The 16,700-nt window shown below is 38.9% G+C and overlaps 3 protein-coding genes across 3 annotated transcripts; 2 read left to right on the top strand and 1 right to left on the bottom strand.

The window, feature by feature from the left end:
• The first annotated feature begins 2,134 nt into the window (after window positions 1-2,134).
• On the top strand, window positions 2,135-4,370 carry LOC4342107 (GDSL esterase/lipase At5g55050). Its single transcript, XM_015788609.3, has 4 exons — window positions 2,135-2,683; window positions 2,782-2,912; window positions 3,012-3,263; window positions 3,604-4,370. The coding sequence occupies exons 1-4, from the start codon at window positions 2,398-2,400 to the stop codon at window positions 4,078-4,080; spliced, it is 1,146 nt and encodes a 381-aa protein (XP_015644095.1). The 5' UTR covers window positions 2,135-2,397; the 3' UTR covers window positions 4,081-4,370.
• A 2,453-nt stretch (window positions 4,371-6,823) lies between these two features.
• Window positions 6,824-9,134, top strand: LOC4342106 (thiosulfate sulfurtransferase 16, chloroplastic). The gene is made up of 7 exons (XM_015788608.3): window positions 6,824-6,956; window positions 7,025-7,108; window positions 7,201-7,311; window positions 7,566-7,639; window positions 8,485-8,555; window positions 8,642-8,695; window positions 8,787-9,134. The coding sequence occupies exons 1-7, from the start codon at window positions 6,913-6,915 to the stop codon at window positions 8,859-8,861; spliced, it is 513 nt and encodes a 170-aa protein (XP_015644094.1). The 5' UTR covers window positions 6,824-6,912; the 3' UTR covers window positions 8,862-9,134.
• A 133-nt stretch (window positions 9,135-9,267) lies between these two features.
• On the bottom strand, window positions 9,268-15,181 carry LOC4342105 (serine/threonine-protein kinase STY46). The gene is made up of 16 exons (NM_001421929.1): window positions 14,945-15,181; window positions 14,475-14,589; window positions 14,290-14,375; window positions 14,058-14,168; window positions 13,512-13,566; window positions 13,283-13,393; window positions 12,317-12,373; window positions 11,704-11,873; window positions 11,510-11,617; window positions 11,004-11,077; window positions 10,724-10,899; window positions 10,437-10,532; window positions 10,138-10,218; window positions 9,993-10,046; window positions 9,652-9,786; window positions 9,268-9,558 (listed from the first exon to the last, which is right to left on the bottom strand). The coding sequence occupies exons 1-16, from the start codon at window positions 15,133-15,135 to the stop codon at window positions 9,484-9,486; spliced, it is 1,695 nt and encodes a 564-aa protein (NP_001408858.1). The 5' UTR covers window positions 15,136-15,181; the 3' UTR covers window positions 9,268-9,483.
• Window positions 15,182-16,700: the final 1,519 nt, after the last annotated feature.

Genomic DNA, 16,700 nt, shown 5'->3' with positions numbered 1-16,700 from the left:
AAATCACTCAAATTTTTCAAAATTTTTAAATTGTGAGTATATACCTAGTTATAATAATTTGATTCATACCTATACTTATCAACAAAACAACTCAAATTTAACTTTATTTCACAATCCATGATTACATACCTAACTAATTATATGTATGGATGCTATATACCTAGAATCAAAATCTAACAAAAACAAGTTCAAATTCAGTTCAAACTTGCTTTAAACTAGTTAGTAAAGTAGTTAATGTTAATACCTAAGTAATTAAAAAAGTTTCATACTCATTTGAATTGGGTATATACTCAATTTCAACAATGGTGCCCGGGCACCATGGAGCACCAAACAAATTTACTATATATATATATATGTGTGTGTGTGTGTGTGTGTGTGTGTCTGTGTGTGTGTATATGTATATGTATATATGTATATATATATGTTATATATATGTATGTATGTATGTATGTATGTATGTATGTATGTATGTATGTATGTATGTATGTATGTATAAAAAGGTAAATTCTTTTAAAACAATGTGTGGTTGTAAGCCTCTATTATTTCTCCATGTGTCTCGAATGGATCTTATACATTTGTACAAAAATAACATATCGTAGCAGCGCATCACACTCTATATGTTGTTAGATTTATTTTGTGTATGTTAAATACGAGAAATGCATGATAGAGTATGCGTTTTTCTTATGTAAAATCCTTTTCCACACACACACACATTATATATACACACACATATATAGATTGACCTTCCTTTATTTAATATCTCTCTGTTTATCTTCAATATTCATACAAATTAAACATCAAACTGCTTAATTAAGCAAGCAATTCAACGACACAGTAGCGTGTTGCCGCTAGCTAGCTGTAACTCTTTTTCCATGCACTAATTGATGATGCAATTTGAACGTAGTCCACTTTGCTTCCCCAATCAGAAAAAAAAGGGTACATAAATATATAAAACCCAAAAGCTAGTGGGCACATATATAAACCGTTAGAAACGGTCCAAATTAAATTGCTCAATGCAGCTTATCCAGACAATCATTCAACCATACGTCCATACCTGAAAAAGTCATCCTCTTTTTTTTTATGGTTTCAAATAGAAAGAAGTGTTGAATACCGCTATTATATTAATTTGAGAGAAACTTTTTTTGGGGTATCTATGCATGTGCAGTTGTACTGTTGACGTGCCAAATTAGAATGTTATATCCAACTATAAAATAAGCAAGAGGCCGCCAAGGGTAGTTATGAACTACTGAATTATTCTTTCTCTGTTTTAGATTGTGTTTGTTTTTTTTTGTTGGGGGGGGGGGGGGAGGGGGGCGGCAATAAATTAAGTACTTAAATGTAAATCACGGAGTTGAAATAACAATGATAAATGGAGTAATCACACAGCAGCTAGCTAGCAGCAGACACACGTACGCTAAACATTGACTCATGCAAATATATTCCTATATATATCAGACGACCGAAAGGTTAATTTCCCCACTTCCGTTAAAAAAGGGGTTGATTTTATCCAGTGAACAGTCCAATCTTATTCTTAACCGATCGAGCACGTACATGTCATGTCAGGCTAGCTAATTAATGGTCCGCTTCAATATTTGATATATACTAGCTAAAGTAGTACGTATAAACGCACACATATCTTTGATCATATGTGCGTATGCATGTTTTAATTTGTCGTCGAACCCTTTGTTTTGCCTTTTGACTAACGACCTAGAACTTTCCCGGGGGAATCACATCTGCATTTTACCCCTTCGTCACAAAATATAAGCATTTTTAAACTTCGACACTAGCTTTAACCACCAATATCTATAAAAGTAATATGTTTTAAATAAAAAGTTTTGTATATTATGATAGTTTGTTTTATGATAAATCTAGTAACATTAATTTTACATGATTGATCTTTTTTTATTTTTTTCACTATTAATAGTCAAAAGTTACAAATATTTGATTTGGCACTATTTTAAAAATACTTTATTTTGGGACGGATGAGCATATGATATATATAGTACTTGCATGCCATATGGAGTACATTATTCTATGATTCGATCGTAAACTGTGGTACCAATTAATTAATATATATAGTCCTAGAAAAAAACATACAAAAGACCCGGATCACACGCGGTATAGAGGAGATGATAGTGGTAGAGAGATCGAGTTGAAATTAATCTCTTGGCTCTAGCTAACCTCTTGGGCTTTTAAGTAGCTAGCATGTGTGCACCCCAAACATCACACACACACCATCTCAATTCTCAACCTTTAGTAGTACAAGATCGATCTAAACAGCCTGCATAGGTCGACCTAGCCTTACTGCAGGCTGCTCGATCGTCGTAGCTAATTAATTGTGATCGAGAGAATTAACGAATACTTAGAGTTATTAGAGACCAGTTAAGAGTGGTAGGCATGGTGGGCATGAAGAAGAAGAGTGTGGGCTTAGGTCGTCTTAGCCTGATGATATCCATGGTTCAGGTGTTGGGGGCCGTCGGCGGCGGCGGCGTCCATCCGAGCAAGATGCGGCTGGTGCCGGCGGTGTACGTGTTGGGCGACTCGACGCTGGACGTCGGCAACAACAACCACCTGCCGGGGAAAGACGTCCCTAGGGCCAACAAGCCCTACTACGGCATCGACTTCCCTGGCTCCAAGCCCACCGGACGCTTCAGCAACGGCTTCAACGCCGCCGACTACGTTGGTACGTACTTTACTTAATTATCGTATATATATACTCGTATTTATATAGGCAACATTACTAACTCGATCGAGATATTAATTAATTACATGGGCTTGCAGCAAAGAATCTGGGTTTCGACAAGAGCCCTCCGGCCTATCTGGTACTCAAAGCACGCAACTATCTCGTCCCGGCCGCTCTAGTGATGGGTGTCAACTATGCTTCTGCCGGAGCTGGGATTCTCGACTCCACTGTAAGTGATCACTAGCTACTACAGGTTACCATGAAAATTAAATTTATCAGTGGTCTGTACTTAATCTATGTCGATCTGCTTGTGTCTGAATTATTGCAGAACACCGGACGCAGCATTCCACTGTCGAAGCAGGTGGTGTACTTGAACTCGACGAGGGCGGAGATGGTGGCGAAGGCGGGGTCCGGCGCGGTGAGCGACCTGCTGGCCAAGTCCTTCTTCCTCTTCGGCGTCGGCAGCAACGACATGTTCGCCTTCGCCGCCGCGCAGCAGAAGCTCAACCGCTCCGCGACACCCAGCGAGGTGGAGGCCTTCTACACAAGCCTCATCTCCAACTACTCGGCGGCTATCACGGTATGTAGTTTACACACACCTAACCCAACCATCCTCAACTATCTAGCTCATGGATAAATTAATTAATGTACTAACATATTAACAATTAGTCCGGACATTTCCTTTCCTGGTGTCGTAAGTACTACTACTACTCTCAATTTGTTCAAAGTCTCCTGCAGCCGGCTATATACTATATAGAAAGACATGATATATAGGAAGAACAATTCAATGATCATCTTGGTAATTATATACTTATATATTAATCATCAGTACGCGTGATACATGTAATGATGCATATCCATATCAACTAATTAAGCTAGCTAATTGCTAATTGATGAATTGTGTTGGTGTACGTGTGCAGGAGCTGTACGGGATGGGCGCGAGGAAGTTTGGGATCATCAACGTTGGGCCGGTGGGGTGCGTGCCGAGCGTGCGCGTGGCGAACGCGACGGGCGGCTGCAACGACGGCATGAACCAGCTCGCCGCCGGCTTCGACGCGGCGCTCCGCGGCCACATGTCCGGCCTCGCCGCGCGGCTGCCGGGGCTCGCCTACTCCATCGCCGACTCGTACGCGCTCACGCAGCTGACCTTCGCCGACCCGGGCGCCGCCGGCTACGCGAACGCCGACAGCGCGTGCTGCGGCGGCGGGAGGCTGGGCGCGGAGGGGCCCTGCCAGCGCGGCGCGGCGCTGTGCGGCGACCGCGACCGGTTCGTGTTCTGGGACAGCGTGCACCCGTCGCAGCAGGCCAACAAGCTCGGCGCCAAGGCCTACTTCCACGGCCCTCCCCAGTTCACCTCCCCCATCAACTTCAACCAGCTCGCCAATTACAACAGCTGATGCTCATTTATTTATATATATTGCTTCTCATCGATGATATATATACGTGGTCACTGATGTTCTTTCTTTCTTTCATGTTTTTTTCCTAGTTTTAGTCTTGGAATTTCAGTTAAATTGATTCATCATTCATGTATATACTGCTGTACAATATATACATGTTGCTCTATTCAGCTCGGTTTGATTATGAGTACTGCAAATGGAAGTGTAATAATCGATCCATCGTGGCTAGAGGCCAGAAAAATAATGATAAAATTGATGTGCTTCACTTAGTTAATTTTCCCTGTTATTTACTATTGCTGTCTATTCTTATTTTTTGTGTGGAGAATAAAAGAAAGCATGCGCGAATTGTGTGTATATATATAACTCAACTAGCTAGTTAGATTCCTTGTGGTGAAATTTATTCACCCGAGTTTAAGTTTAGTGGTAGACGACGTACACATCAATAAGGAGACACATGTGGTGACTTCGTAAATCTCAACATACACCGGCTCAATTTTTTTAATGTACTCATAAGATAGAGTGTGCGTGTATACGTTTATAGGAGATAAGTATGTTGTGTTTGTGAACACCTACGTTTGAATTGTATTTCTTAAAAAAAGAAAAAAAAAAAGAAAGCATGCGTACAGGGACGAACCCACATTGCGGACCAACTTTAATGGGCTGCGAGGCTAAGGAATGGGCTTTGTGGACCATCACGGACGGCCCAAGATGAGCCCCTACAAGCCATCTCTCGTGCGTGGGCCTAGTCGATGTAGCGCAGCTTTGTGGGCTCAGCCGGGCTTGTTACACCAAAACTTGAGAAAAAAACTCACATATAATTTTTTTTTAAAAAAAATACACCGTTAACATTTGGGAAACGTGCGAGTTTCTCTCTCTTTTTCTTGCTGCCAGAAATACATGCATACTTGCATGCACAATTTTGTGAGTGTTAAAAATTAAAGCTGTGGATACATCATAAAATCACTAAAATACAAATTACTAGCCCCCTTGAATCGCAGGATTAAAATAAATGGATGAATAAAAAAATCACAGGATTCTGATAGGAATGTAAGTGTAGAAATGAGTATTGCAAAACATAAAAAAACATAGGAATGGCCGTTTGATTGGACTGCAAGAAAAACACAAGAATCAGATGAGAGAGATAGACTCAAAGAAAATTTTTCAAGAGGTTAGAGTGGATGTTAAATTTTCTACATTTTTCCTTTAGAATTGCAAGAATAGAAAAGTTTTCTACGTTTTTCCTTTTCTCATTCCTACAAATCAAAGGTATGAATAAATTGTATAGGATTTCAATTTCTTTGTTTTTCCTCCAATTCAAAGGGGGATAAATAGCTTTCGTATACCCTACCAGGCAGCGAACCGAATATAGTTTTTTTTTTATTAAAACTTAGTGCCCGCGGTTGTGGTCCACTATCAGCTTTGTTAGCCCGTTATTACGCTTAGATGGTGTTTTTCATGTATGGATAGTGTAGTCAACGTTATACACTCCCTCCGTTTCACAATATAAAATTTTCTACTATTGCCCACATTCATATAGATGCATATAGTTTTATTAACATCTATATAAATGTGGACAATGTTAGAAAGTCTTACATTATAAAACGGAGGGAGTATCTTCTTTATGTCTTACTTGCTTATACTCCCTCCGCCCATGATATATCACATCCAACCAAAATCCCCTATATTTAAAGATTGAGGGAGTTACTACTTTTAAAATCTTATGCTATATACATACTCCCTCCATTCTATAATATATATAAGGCACAACCACTTTGATCCAAACTATATGATGATAATAATTATTTCTTAGTCTTTGGGTTAAGGGTGGTTGTGCCTTATATTTTGGAACGGAGGGAGTTCTAATTAAGTACGTTGTTTAAACTTGTAAATTTAAAGTATGGTTTTATGTTATTATTGATATATGAAGTACATTTATGGTTATAATTTAAATTCCGCTACTGACATTACTAATTCACTATCAAACCCGCTGTCTCCTAGAGTTTTAGGCGTGCTTTGAAACTGGAAACCAAATCACCCCAAGTAGTTACATCCGTGATAAGTTGTCAGACGTGGCAAAACTATCTTTATTCTTATCCGAGACACGAAGGGATGGGGATCAGGGATGGTCCCTCTCCCAGAAATGTACTGCTCCCTCCCAAAATGTAGCTATTTTTAGCACAGTGCCTTATTTCAAAATGAAACTATTTCTTCACATACCTCCTCCTCTCAACCAATCATAATCATTCTTCTTCACCTACTTTCTCTTTTTAACCAATCACACACTTCCTTCCATCATTGTCACCTACTTTTTTAATACCCATGCCAAACTTAAAAATGGCTTCATTTTGGGACCGAGGAAGTACTAGTCCGATGTACTATCAACCATCTGATGACGTTTTTGACTCATCGGAAATGGCTACTGCACCGTTTCTTGGGAGTATTTCCATCTGCAGCAGAGCAGAGCAGTGCAGTGATAATCCGATGTTTGTTAATTTGATGCGGTTTAGCTGGCAGCTGAAGCTCCTCCCAAATTGCCCACCAACCGTCGCCATTAAACAAAATCAATTTCTATAACTTGTCGAGGAAATCGATCGTTCCTTCCTTCCTTCATTAGGTTAATCAATTATCACATGCTGAGATTTCGCAAATCACGCTTCCCAAATCAAAACACAATAAAAAAAAAACATAATTTGAGGAATACTCCAAGTCCAAATATAAAAGCAGCAGCAGATCAGAGCAGAGCAGCTATCAAAATCCAAGATCGCCAAGTCCAACAAAAAGAAGAGAAAGAGGCGTCATCAACTTTAGTAGAATCTCCAGTTCCAATTTTCCATGGCGACCTTGGCGCGCGTCTCCCTCCCCTCTGTCCTCCTCACGTACCTACTCCTACTCACTGACTGCCTTCCTCTTCTTTGCTTTCTTTTGCTCACCATTTGATTCTCAGGCTGCGGCATGGCGCAACCACCCAGGGCTTCGCGGCGGCGAGGCCGGCGGCGGTAGTGGCAAAGAGGTTGCTCGGATCCGTCAGGTGACTCGCCGTTCATCTTTTCCTTTTTCCGGTTCAGTGTGACGGCGCAGCAGAGTGTCCCAAGGTGATGATCGTTTCGTCTTCTTCTCCAGATGCGGCGGCGCCGCCGAGGCCTTGGGCGCGGACATGGCGGTGCCGCGGTCGGTGCCGGTGCGCGTCGCCCACGAGCTGCAGCAGGCCGGACACCGCTATCTCGACGTCAGGTTCGGAATCAAATTATCCATCTGCATCTGCATCTGCTAATTAACAACCTCAACATTTGTTTTTTTTTTTCCTCTTGACAAGAAGAATATTTTTTTTACTCGACGTGTACAAGTTCAGACTTCAGAGCCGACTAACTTTGAAACTGAACTGCCGAAAGAACACCAATAAGATCAAAAGAATGTGATATATTGAATCAAGCAGCTGTCTTTCGATGAAATTTCTGCAGCTTAATCGTTGTGCTCGATCTTTGTAGAACCGAGGGTGAGTTTGCAGGTGGGCATCCAGTTGGAGCTGTAAACATCCCATATATGTACAAAACCGGCTCAGGTAATTAAACTACCCCTGCAGCACATTTTTTTTCTCACTGATTGCTCTGTCCTGTCTTAGTTGTTACAACTATTTTAGACTTCAACTGAGATTGTCATAATCAACATGGGATGTTGGCATTGATCCCATCGATTTCACAAATCCAGATGTGAATATTCCAGTCAAAATTCTAAAAAAATAATAATAATTCCTAGGTCATGCATGTCTTGGGCATGTGCATTCCCAAATTTTCCATATGATCTTGTAAATCATTTTGCACATGAAGTTCAGAAATGCTAGTAGGATTATGGGTGGTCCTCAAACTCGCTTTTATTTGTCTGGTCTGATTGAAAATTGTTGGGTGGTTTCAGAGCTCTAGAGAGATCAGGATGCATGCATGCATCCTATTATTCTGATGCAGCTATGCAAGTTGAACACAAAACTATTCTTTTTGCATGCATGAATGCATTTCACTATCAACTTGTACCCTTGCAAACCACCAAACTAAACTGAAAACCAGCGTTTCGCCGCTGCAAAGGGGCAACTGACATTACTTTGAGTTGTGATAATCAGCTAGTTGCGTTTGTGATTTGCTCTCCTACAGCTGGTCCCTGCTACAGATAGACCATACGCACATGGTTTTTAAAAATTATTATCTGAGGTTACCAGCTAGATCAAATCCAATTGAGAAACTGACTCATCAGGATGCTGCTTTACACTAGTGATACATTACTGTGCATCAAGTTGTCTGTTTGACTGAATGTCAGCCCTGCTGAATATTGACAGATTGCATTCATATATAATACTGTGATTAAGACATTAAGTGCTGATTCACATCTAAACATTATTTATTCTCTCATTCCTAGGACTGACAAAAAACACACATTTTCTTGAGAAAGTGTCGACTACCTTTGGGAAGGAGGATGAGATCATCGTTGTATGTATCCTTGGTTTTGAAACATTTCGTATGTTATTTACAACCACTTTTCTTAATGTACTTAAACTTTCACCTGTTAATTCTAGGGATGCCAAAGTGGCAAGAGATCCCTCATGGCAGCATCTGAACTCTGCTCTGCTGTAAGAATGCCCATCTCATCAACTCTGTATTCCGCTTATCAGTTCTTGGGCTTCTGTCGTTCGAAATGATTTATCTCATGCAATTTTTCAGGGTTTTACTGCTGTCACCGACATCGCCGGTGGATTTTCTGCCTGGAAGGAGAATGAACTCCCAACCAACAAGTGACGTTGGCCTGAAAGATTTTCTGCGTTTCTGAAACCTAATAATCTGCAGATGACTTCACGCTCCACGGCTGTACGCCTGTACACTATGTGGTCTTCTCAAATGTGAGGCATCAGAAGAATACTGAATAAATGGATTTTGAAGGGATGAATGGTGCTAGTTTAGAGACTAGGGTTTTATTATGTTTAATTTGCTGTCCTGTCACCCCTTCCATGTTACCTTTCATGTTAATAAACTTTCTTGGCAACATGACAATGGCACCTTGCAGTGACTGCAGATGTATGATGAAAATACTGTTGCAGATTCCTTTCCAAAAAAAAAAAAAAACTGTTGCAGAGTGCTAATAGGAAAAGAAGCTTTCAATAAGGTTCAAAATAAGTAGTATACTGCAATTTCACTAATATTTTCTGCTTTCCGTAGTATACACTATACAGCAATTGAAAATTACACGGGTACTTGCTTTACATTTGGTGGAAAAGACAAATGGCGGCTAAGTGATCTGCCAGTCAGCTACCACACTGTACAATAATAAACCCCTGAATACACAGTATCTTTCAGAGAAATCTATCGAGAAAGTAGCTGCAGAAAAACAATGTGCAACTTTAGATATGATACAAGAATTTCATCAATGGACCTTCCCAAAAGTAAAGAAGCCTCCTTTCTCCTTCTCTTTATGGGGATGGGTAAGATCAATGCCATGCTGTCAGTACGTTACATACACCCATCAGGCCATCAAGCAAGAATATGAAAATTTGGGATTTCATGAAATGGTAAATAGGTCACAGATGCCTACCTCCCCAGCAATTTCATCAAGCTTTTGCAAAATTTGTACAAAGTCTGGTCTGTTGACAGCATTTTGCTGCCAGCAACTCTCAAGTAACAGCGCGAGTTTAGGATCTGTGGCCTTGGGAATAACTGGTCTTAAACCCTGCCATGTCAACCGTTTGTTTACTTGATTGAAAGATTGTGAAATGTGAACCATAAGATAACCTCTTTTAAAAAATGTGAACTATAACATAAGTAGTTTTATGAAGTAGGAAAGCATAAAGAAAAGATGTCCACATTATGATATTGGAGCTGCATTTGTTATGTCAAATAGTAACAAGAAAAAAAAAATTCAGCTTAGCTCTTGACCTCTTGAACAACACCTATGGCTGCTTGGAGTGGTGTTAGAAACTCGTGAGGAATCTAGTAAAGTATGTTAAAAAAAACATAAGTATGTTGGCAGCAAAAACTTATATTTCCAAGAGAAAATCACTAGCCAATGAATCAATAATACCTTTCCCGTAAGTAGCTCCCACAAAACAACACCAAAGCTAAAGACATCAGCCTTTGAATCATATGGCTTATGCTCAATAACCTACATAAAAAGCGTTGCATAGATCTGAGATGTGAAAAACATGTATCCCAATCTGTTGCTTAGCTCTCCAATTTCTTTTGAGAAAGTTGTGCGATGGTTTGGAAAATTTACCATTAAATTGGATAAACTATCATCATTAGAGAAGAAAAGGGAAACATTTGCTATGTCCTCTATGCAAAACTGGGATTTCACTTGAATATATAATTTAAAAAGATTACCTCAGGAGCCATCCAACGATATGTACCAGTTTCGGCAGTCATAATCCCTGATTCAGCTTTTACACGTGCAACACCAAAATCAGCAACCTTGATAAGCTGAAAAAGATTCATCCATATCAGTTTAATCATGAAAATAATTGTGACAACAACAGTTCTGCAAAGAAAGCAATACCAACAAACTACAGGCCATGAAAAACTATGTTTATCCCTGATCATCAAGCCACATTATAAAGTAATTACGTTAATGACTACTCAGGATTAAGCTACAGAGCGATCAAAAGTCTTGCCTCGTGCTCATCCATAAGAAGGTTTGCTGTCTTCAAGTCTCGATGAATAATTTTATTTTGGTGTAAATAGTTCATCCCTTTTGATATATCAACTGCAGCTTTAAGCAGACTGGGAAGTTTGAAGGAACCTTTACGCTTATGAAGGTAGTCGTAAACACTTCCATTTTTCATAAACTCTGGTGAAATATGTAAATTCCAAAATGTAAGGGGATAACACCATCACATATAAATGGGCAAAATCTGCATAATTAAAAGGAATTGGCATCTGTATTCATTTTACCTGTGACAATACATAAGGTTGGGGATTTGGTGCATGCCCCAAGAAATCGAACAATGTTCTTATGACGAATCTTCCTAGAATTTGGCAGTTCCATCGGCAACATGGTCAAAGAGATGTGTTACTTTCCAGGGAAAAGGCTCTGATAAAGAATTGTCTATGTAACTTCAATCAGCTTACCAAATAGACTGCTGAATTACTTAAGGTTGTATAGCTGTAATGTTGTCAAATTCTTAGATTGTGCTGTATGCTATGATTAAGTTTGTGCAAGTTTTTCTATGGTTCAGACAAAACTTTGCATAATATGATTCACATGATGTGTTCATAAACGACTTGTACATTTCAATGAATGACTCGAAGCCATTGGGAAAGTCATCTCGCTACACCTTATACAGCGATGGCTTAGTTACTAGATGAGCTTGCTAGGCATTCGACATTACAGGTTTATTTACTTTTCCTTTTTATTTTTTTTGGTTTTGAGAATCCCATATCTTTATTTTATTACTAACCTCATGATGAATACTTCTTCGTTAAATTCCTCCTGCATGTTCTCATTAAGACGATCTGACTTGAGCACCTTAATTGCGACATCTTCACCAAAATATGTACCGCGATAGCTGCAACCTCAAGGGAGGAAGAATGACTCTTGAGGCAATGTCTAACAGACTGAAGGTTCCATGCAACGCAACAACAGGATACTCACAGATCACCATACGTTCCAGATGCCACTTTCTCTTGAATATCCAATACGTCGAAGTTAATTTCCCATTCATCTGTGTTATCTTTAGGTATCTGAACATGGTTGACTTGCGAGTTAATCAAAGACTGCTTGCCTGCTAATTCAGGAGGCCAGCAAGAAGATTTTGAGGGCATCTGCAGAAAATTTTCAACAATGAAAACAGTAAGTATTAGGAAATATAGAAATGCTGTAATCAGTATTGGCAGAGAGAGAAATACAATAGCTTAATAAACGAACTGAATTGTTATTTGTCAAGAGAACATCATATTCTATGATGTAACCATATCTTCTTGATCTAGAACAAAGCATACTATTCCAATACTTCTGAATCCCCCTTTTCTTATGCGCCTTCAAGAGCTTGTGATGTAAACTACTGACCTTTAAGATTGTGCAGTACTATCGTATGGTGGGCAGGAAAATCTTAAACTTCTTTTATTTTGTTTTCGGTTGACTTCAGCACTATATTTTATCTAGTTTCTGCATATTTTTTTAAACATTTCTGGCAACAGAGCAAACAAAGCTCTAATGCATTTTAATTATAGTGAGAAAATAAAGAGGAATATCAATGAAACTCTACCTGTGGTTCGTAATTGTGAATTTCCTTCTCCAACGCTTCTTCGAGAAGTTGGGTTTCCTGTAAAATCAAAAGAATAATTATCCTCCTTTCTAACAAGCATATTCTTATTCAGCAAAGGGAACAGATCCTTGCGAATTTAAAATTACAGTAACAGAACTCCCACCAATTTTTCGGCTGATTTTCACAAAATAATTGTTTAAGGTAGCTAAAAAGGGAACAATAAAGCTTTCCGGTTTGTCAGCCCAAAATATGCAAAAATCATTTTTTGCTGTTTCTAATATTCCTGTGCAATCCAATAATATGCAACTACGTGCCTATAAGTTCACTGATAACCATTAACAGTAGTCAAATAACATTTTTTTCTCAGAGTTTTCTTGAGCTCTTCATGAACAGGCAAATAAACTCTAAATGGCATTTAGGCAAATGCTTTGGGATTACAAAGCATAGATAAGATGTACTGGTTCAAAACTGGTTTGGGATATGGTCTTAGACAATCCTATATTATGGACATTGTGCTATAAAATTTTACTAGAAAATTAGTAGATCAAAGGTCATAGAATATATATAAACTCAGTTGGATTCATAGCAATTCATGCAAAACAATGGTAAAAGTATGAATGAATGTTGAGATCATGAATACTTAGATGTCCTTACATGTAGGAAGCAAGACAGACAACTACTCCCTCCATCCCAAAATAGAGCTACTTTGAGCATTCAAATTTTGTCCTAAAATATAGCTACTTCTCCACCTATTCCCTCATCTCAACCAATCACAACCATCTCTTATTTTGTTTCTCTACTTACTTCCACATCTCAACCAGTGACAAATATCCCCCATTTAATTTCATGTCTCTCCTTGATCCTCGTGAAAAGCACCTGAGTGCTTATATTTTGGGATAGAGGGAGAATATGGTTAAGAATTTTTAATCAAATGTTTCCTGAGTAGAGAAATGGACCAAACAATACCTTGTGATCCCATCCGATTACGATGAAAATATCTAAGAAGTAACCATCATTTGTTGAAAGTGCATGTACTTCTTTGATATCAAGATTGAGATTGCCTAGAAGTGAAGACAGCTGAAATAATATGCAACCGATAGTATCAGGAAGGCTCTCAAAACATGTGTAACAAATTCTTCCATAGTAATGAATCCTCGGTTTTGCTATTCCAGAAGTTTGGAGTAAGAAAACTTACTTGAGTAAGGCCCTTTGGTTTGTCATCAGATGCAAAGGTGATCTCATGCATGGGTCTGCAAGATAAGAAATTTGCAGCCAAGGGAAAAGAGAGAAACGAATAAGCATCATGTTATGCTCCTCCCCAGCTTTTTATTCAGATGCATAGAATGTTTTTTTTTTTTTGAAAAGAGAGAAGCATAGATTGTGGAATTGCACTCACTTATTCCCAAATCTCAGAGTACAAAGACGATAAATGAAAGAAGAATACCATGTACTGACATAAACAGTCTTCAACATATGTGCATGTTAAATAGAACTACAGCAATGAAACAGAAGAAATGGTTCTAAATATCATAGTCTCACTGATTAGTGTTTTAAAGAAATAACCACACTCTGACTGAAAAAAAGGAATAAACACAACATCAAGTAACAGCAAAATGAGCTAATTAGTGATATTTGAATTAAAAATGAATGTCTAAAACAGAAAAATCCGAAAGTGCAAAGAGAAAAAAGTGCATAGGTAAATGAGAAAATTTCAGGACCTAGTAACTATAAATATGCAAACCTGAGAATAGCATCTATGTCTTGGTTGTCATCCAGGAGGTTCTTGCTGCTTGCTTGACGAACAAGAGCCTTAAGGGCTGTGGTAGAGCCAAAAATAGGTGCAGGGTGTTCACTGAGAAATCAAACAAACAGAAATATAAGGGGAGAAAAAACAGAATATAAATACTAGCACTAAGCACAAATAGAAAAATATAACAACATGTCATGATACATAGCAATCTTAAAGGACATACGCTGGTGTTCTTGGCGTAGGACAGTTGTCATCTTCAGTGATGTTTGACTGTGAATCGGCTTCACTCGCATCAATATCTAGAGGAACCTGCACAGCAATGTTTGCTTCAGAAACATACCACAGATATACTGCTGCAAAACATGAGCAAACCAATCGAAGCTGTTCTCCTTTTTGGCGTAAATGTACCTGAACAATTCTCACTGAGAAGGCAGGCTGATTTTCAGGATGGATAGCCTTCTCAAGCAGCTTCATGTGCATCAGAACGTCTTCTGCCCTCTCAACATTGACATCCATGGCATAACTGCCATATCAAATCGAAGAACAAGAATAGAGTTGATCATATTTGGAACCAGCAATTCGAAAAGAACAAATTAGGCACTGGGAGCGCCCCCATATCAAAAAGTAGAGCATCGAAATTTAGACTCTAGCCAACTCCTAGTGTGCTTAGACTCAGAAATGTTAGCCAAATTCATCTTCCATTTCAGGCCCTGATTCGGATTCACAGGCCTGACACTTGAAAATCATCACAGAGGGTAAATTTTAGTTTGAACAGTGCCCCGTATGCATTCGATCAAAGATCAATCTTAGAGACGAAATCAAACATGCAGACACGAGTTTTTGGCAGCAATGATGCGCAGGGTGGTTGTATTAAGAACCTGGCGTTGAAGCGGTGGAAGTGCGTCCAGAGCTTCTCGGCGAAGTCCGGCGCGAGGGCCTCGGGCGCGCCGGCGTCCCTGAGCCGCTGCAGCACGTCGTGGTACACCCCCAGCCTCATGTGTTCTCTCCTGACCTTCCGCGGCGCCGTCGCCGTCGCCGGCACGGGAGAGACCTGACCGCCGTGGTCCATCGCCGACCTGTTCGACGAAATGCGCACAACGACTGCAAACGCTGCAACGCTGTGCTTTGGGTTTGTCTCCCGTTTTATCAAACAGCAAAGGCGCAACTCTTCATAATTCTTTTGACTCCTATGTAATTCAATGAATTTAATATGAAATTTCTTAGTTTCTTGTATGCTATGTTGTGGCCGTTTCTCGCCAAAATCCAATGGATATCCGTTTCGAAAGGAGCGTTTACTAATGTTACGAACAAAAAATATGTTTAAAAAGAAAAGCTGTGACAGAGAATGGCCAATTTGTCCACCGATGACGAGTTTGACATTCGAATATGTGTACGATTTAATCGGCAAATCAAGGTTGACTTCGATTTGTTCTATCACTGTCAGCCATCTGCCCATAAATTCAACTTTTACTCGGCTCTTTGTTGTTCTTTTCTTCATTTTTATTTTTGCTGAAACTGAAACATCGATTATCTTTGTTGGATTTGCCTCGTCGTTTATCGGATAAGAAGAACACCAAGTCAGCATTTTCCTACACCCATAATCTGATTAAGCATGCACGCTGACGCGAGATAGCCACGGTTTATGAACCAATGTGCTCCCCTGATTCGCTGGCTTTGCAGGATACTATCGATTTTTTTTTTATCTTAAACTAAAACGTCAAGGACATTTGGACTTAATTAAACTAAATTAGTCATCCATCAGCTAGACATGACACCATAATCAATAGTCCTAATCCCATCCTTAACCTAACTTTTTCCCTATAATAAAAAGAATTTTTTTATTTATACATTTTTTTATTAAAATATTTACAAAAATAATTTTTTGTTTCAAAAATTTACAAATCTAATCGCCTGCCGCCCTTTGGGACCTAAATGCAAATTTTCCAGCACAACTTGTTAGCTCTATTATTTTACAATTTAAAATTATATTATATAAAGTCAGATGAAATAAAAATTTATATCAAAATAGTAGAGCTCAAGGAGATCTACAACTTTGTAGTTAACAACTTTTTCATTTAAGATGTTTTAGATATTCAAATATTCGTTACAAAATATAAAACACATTTTAAAAAATCTCAGATCTACATCTAAAACGACATTGGATGGAGATAAACTTTATATAAAAGTTGTAGATCTTGATGAGATATATAACTTTGTAGTTTATCACTTTTCCATTTAAAATCATTTGAAGTATCGAATAAGCATTATTAGTTTTTAAGCAATTAAAACCGGTGGAAAGGGTTTGAACCCAAATAAAAATTTTGCATTTAGGTCCCTTGCCGCCCTTTGGGAGGGCGATTTTTAAAAATCGCTCATATAGAAGGCGACAGGCGATTAGATTTGTAAATTTTCGAAACAAAAAATTATTTTTGTAAATATTTTAATAAAAAAATGTATAAATAAAAAAAATTCAAATAAAAAGAGAAGGGGGTAGAGAAAAACAGGAGAGGCTTGTGAATTGTGATTTAGGCCCAACTCGAGCTTCAGATCAGGTATATAGGGCCGTGATTGATCGTCGTAGTGGAAGTTCTTAAATGGGCCTGCTTTGAAGCCCAACTAAGCCCACAGGCGTTT

Source organism: Oryza sativa, chromosome 6, assembly GCF_034140825.1.
Source record: "Oryza sativa Japonica Group chromosome 6, ASM3414082v1".
In the NCBI taxonomy this organism is placed as follows: domain Eukaryota; kingdom Viridiplantae; phylum Streptophyta; class Magnoliopsida; order Poales; family Poaceae; genus Oryza; species Oryza sativa.
The sequence above is the reverse complement of the archived record's forward strand: the minus strand, read 5'-3'. Positions and strand labels throughout refer to the sequence as shown.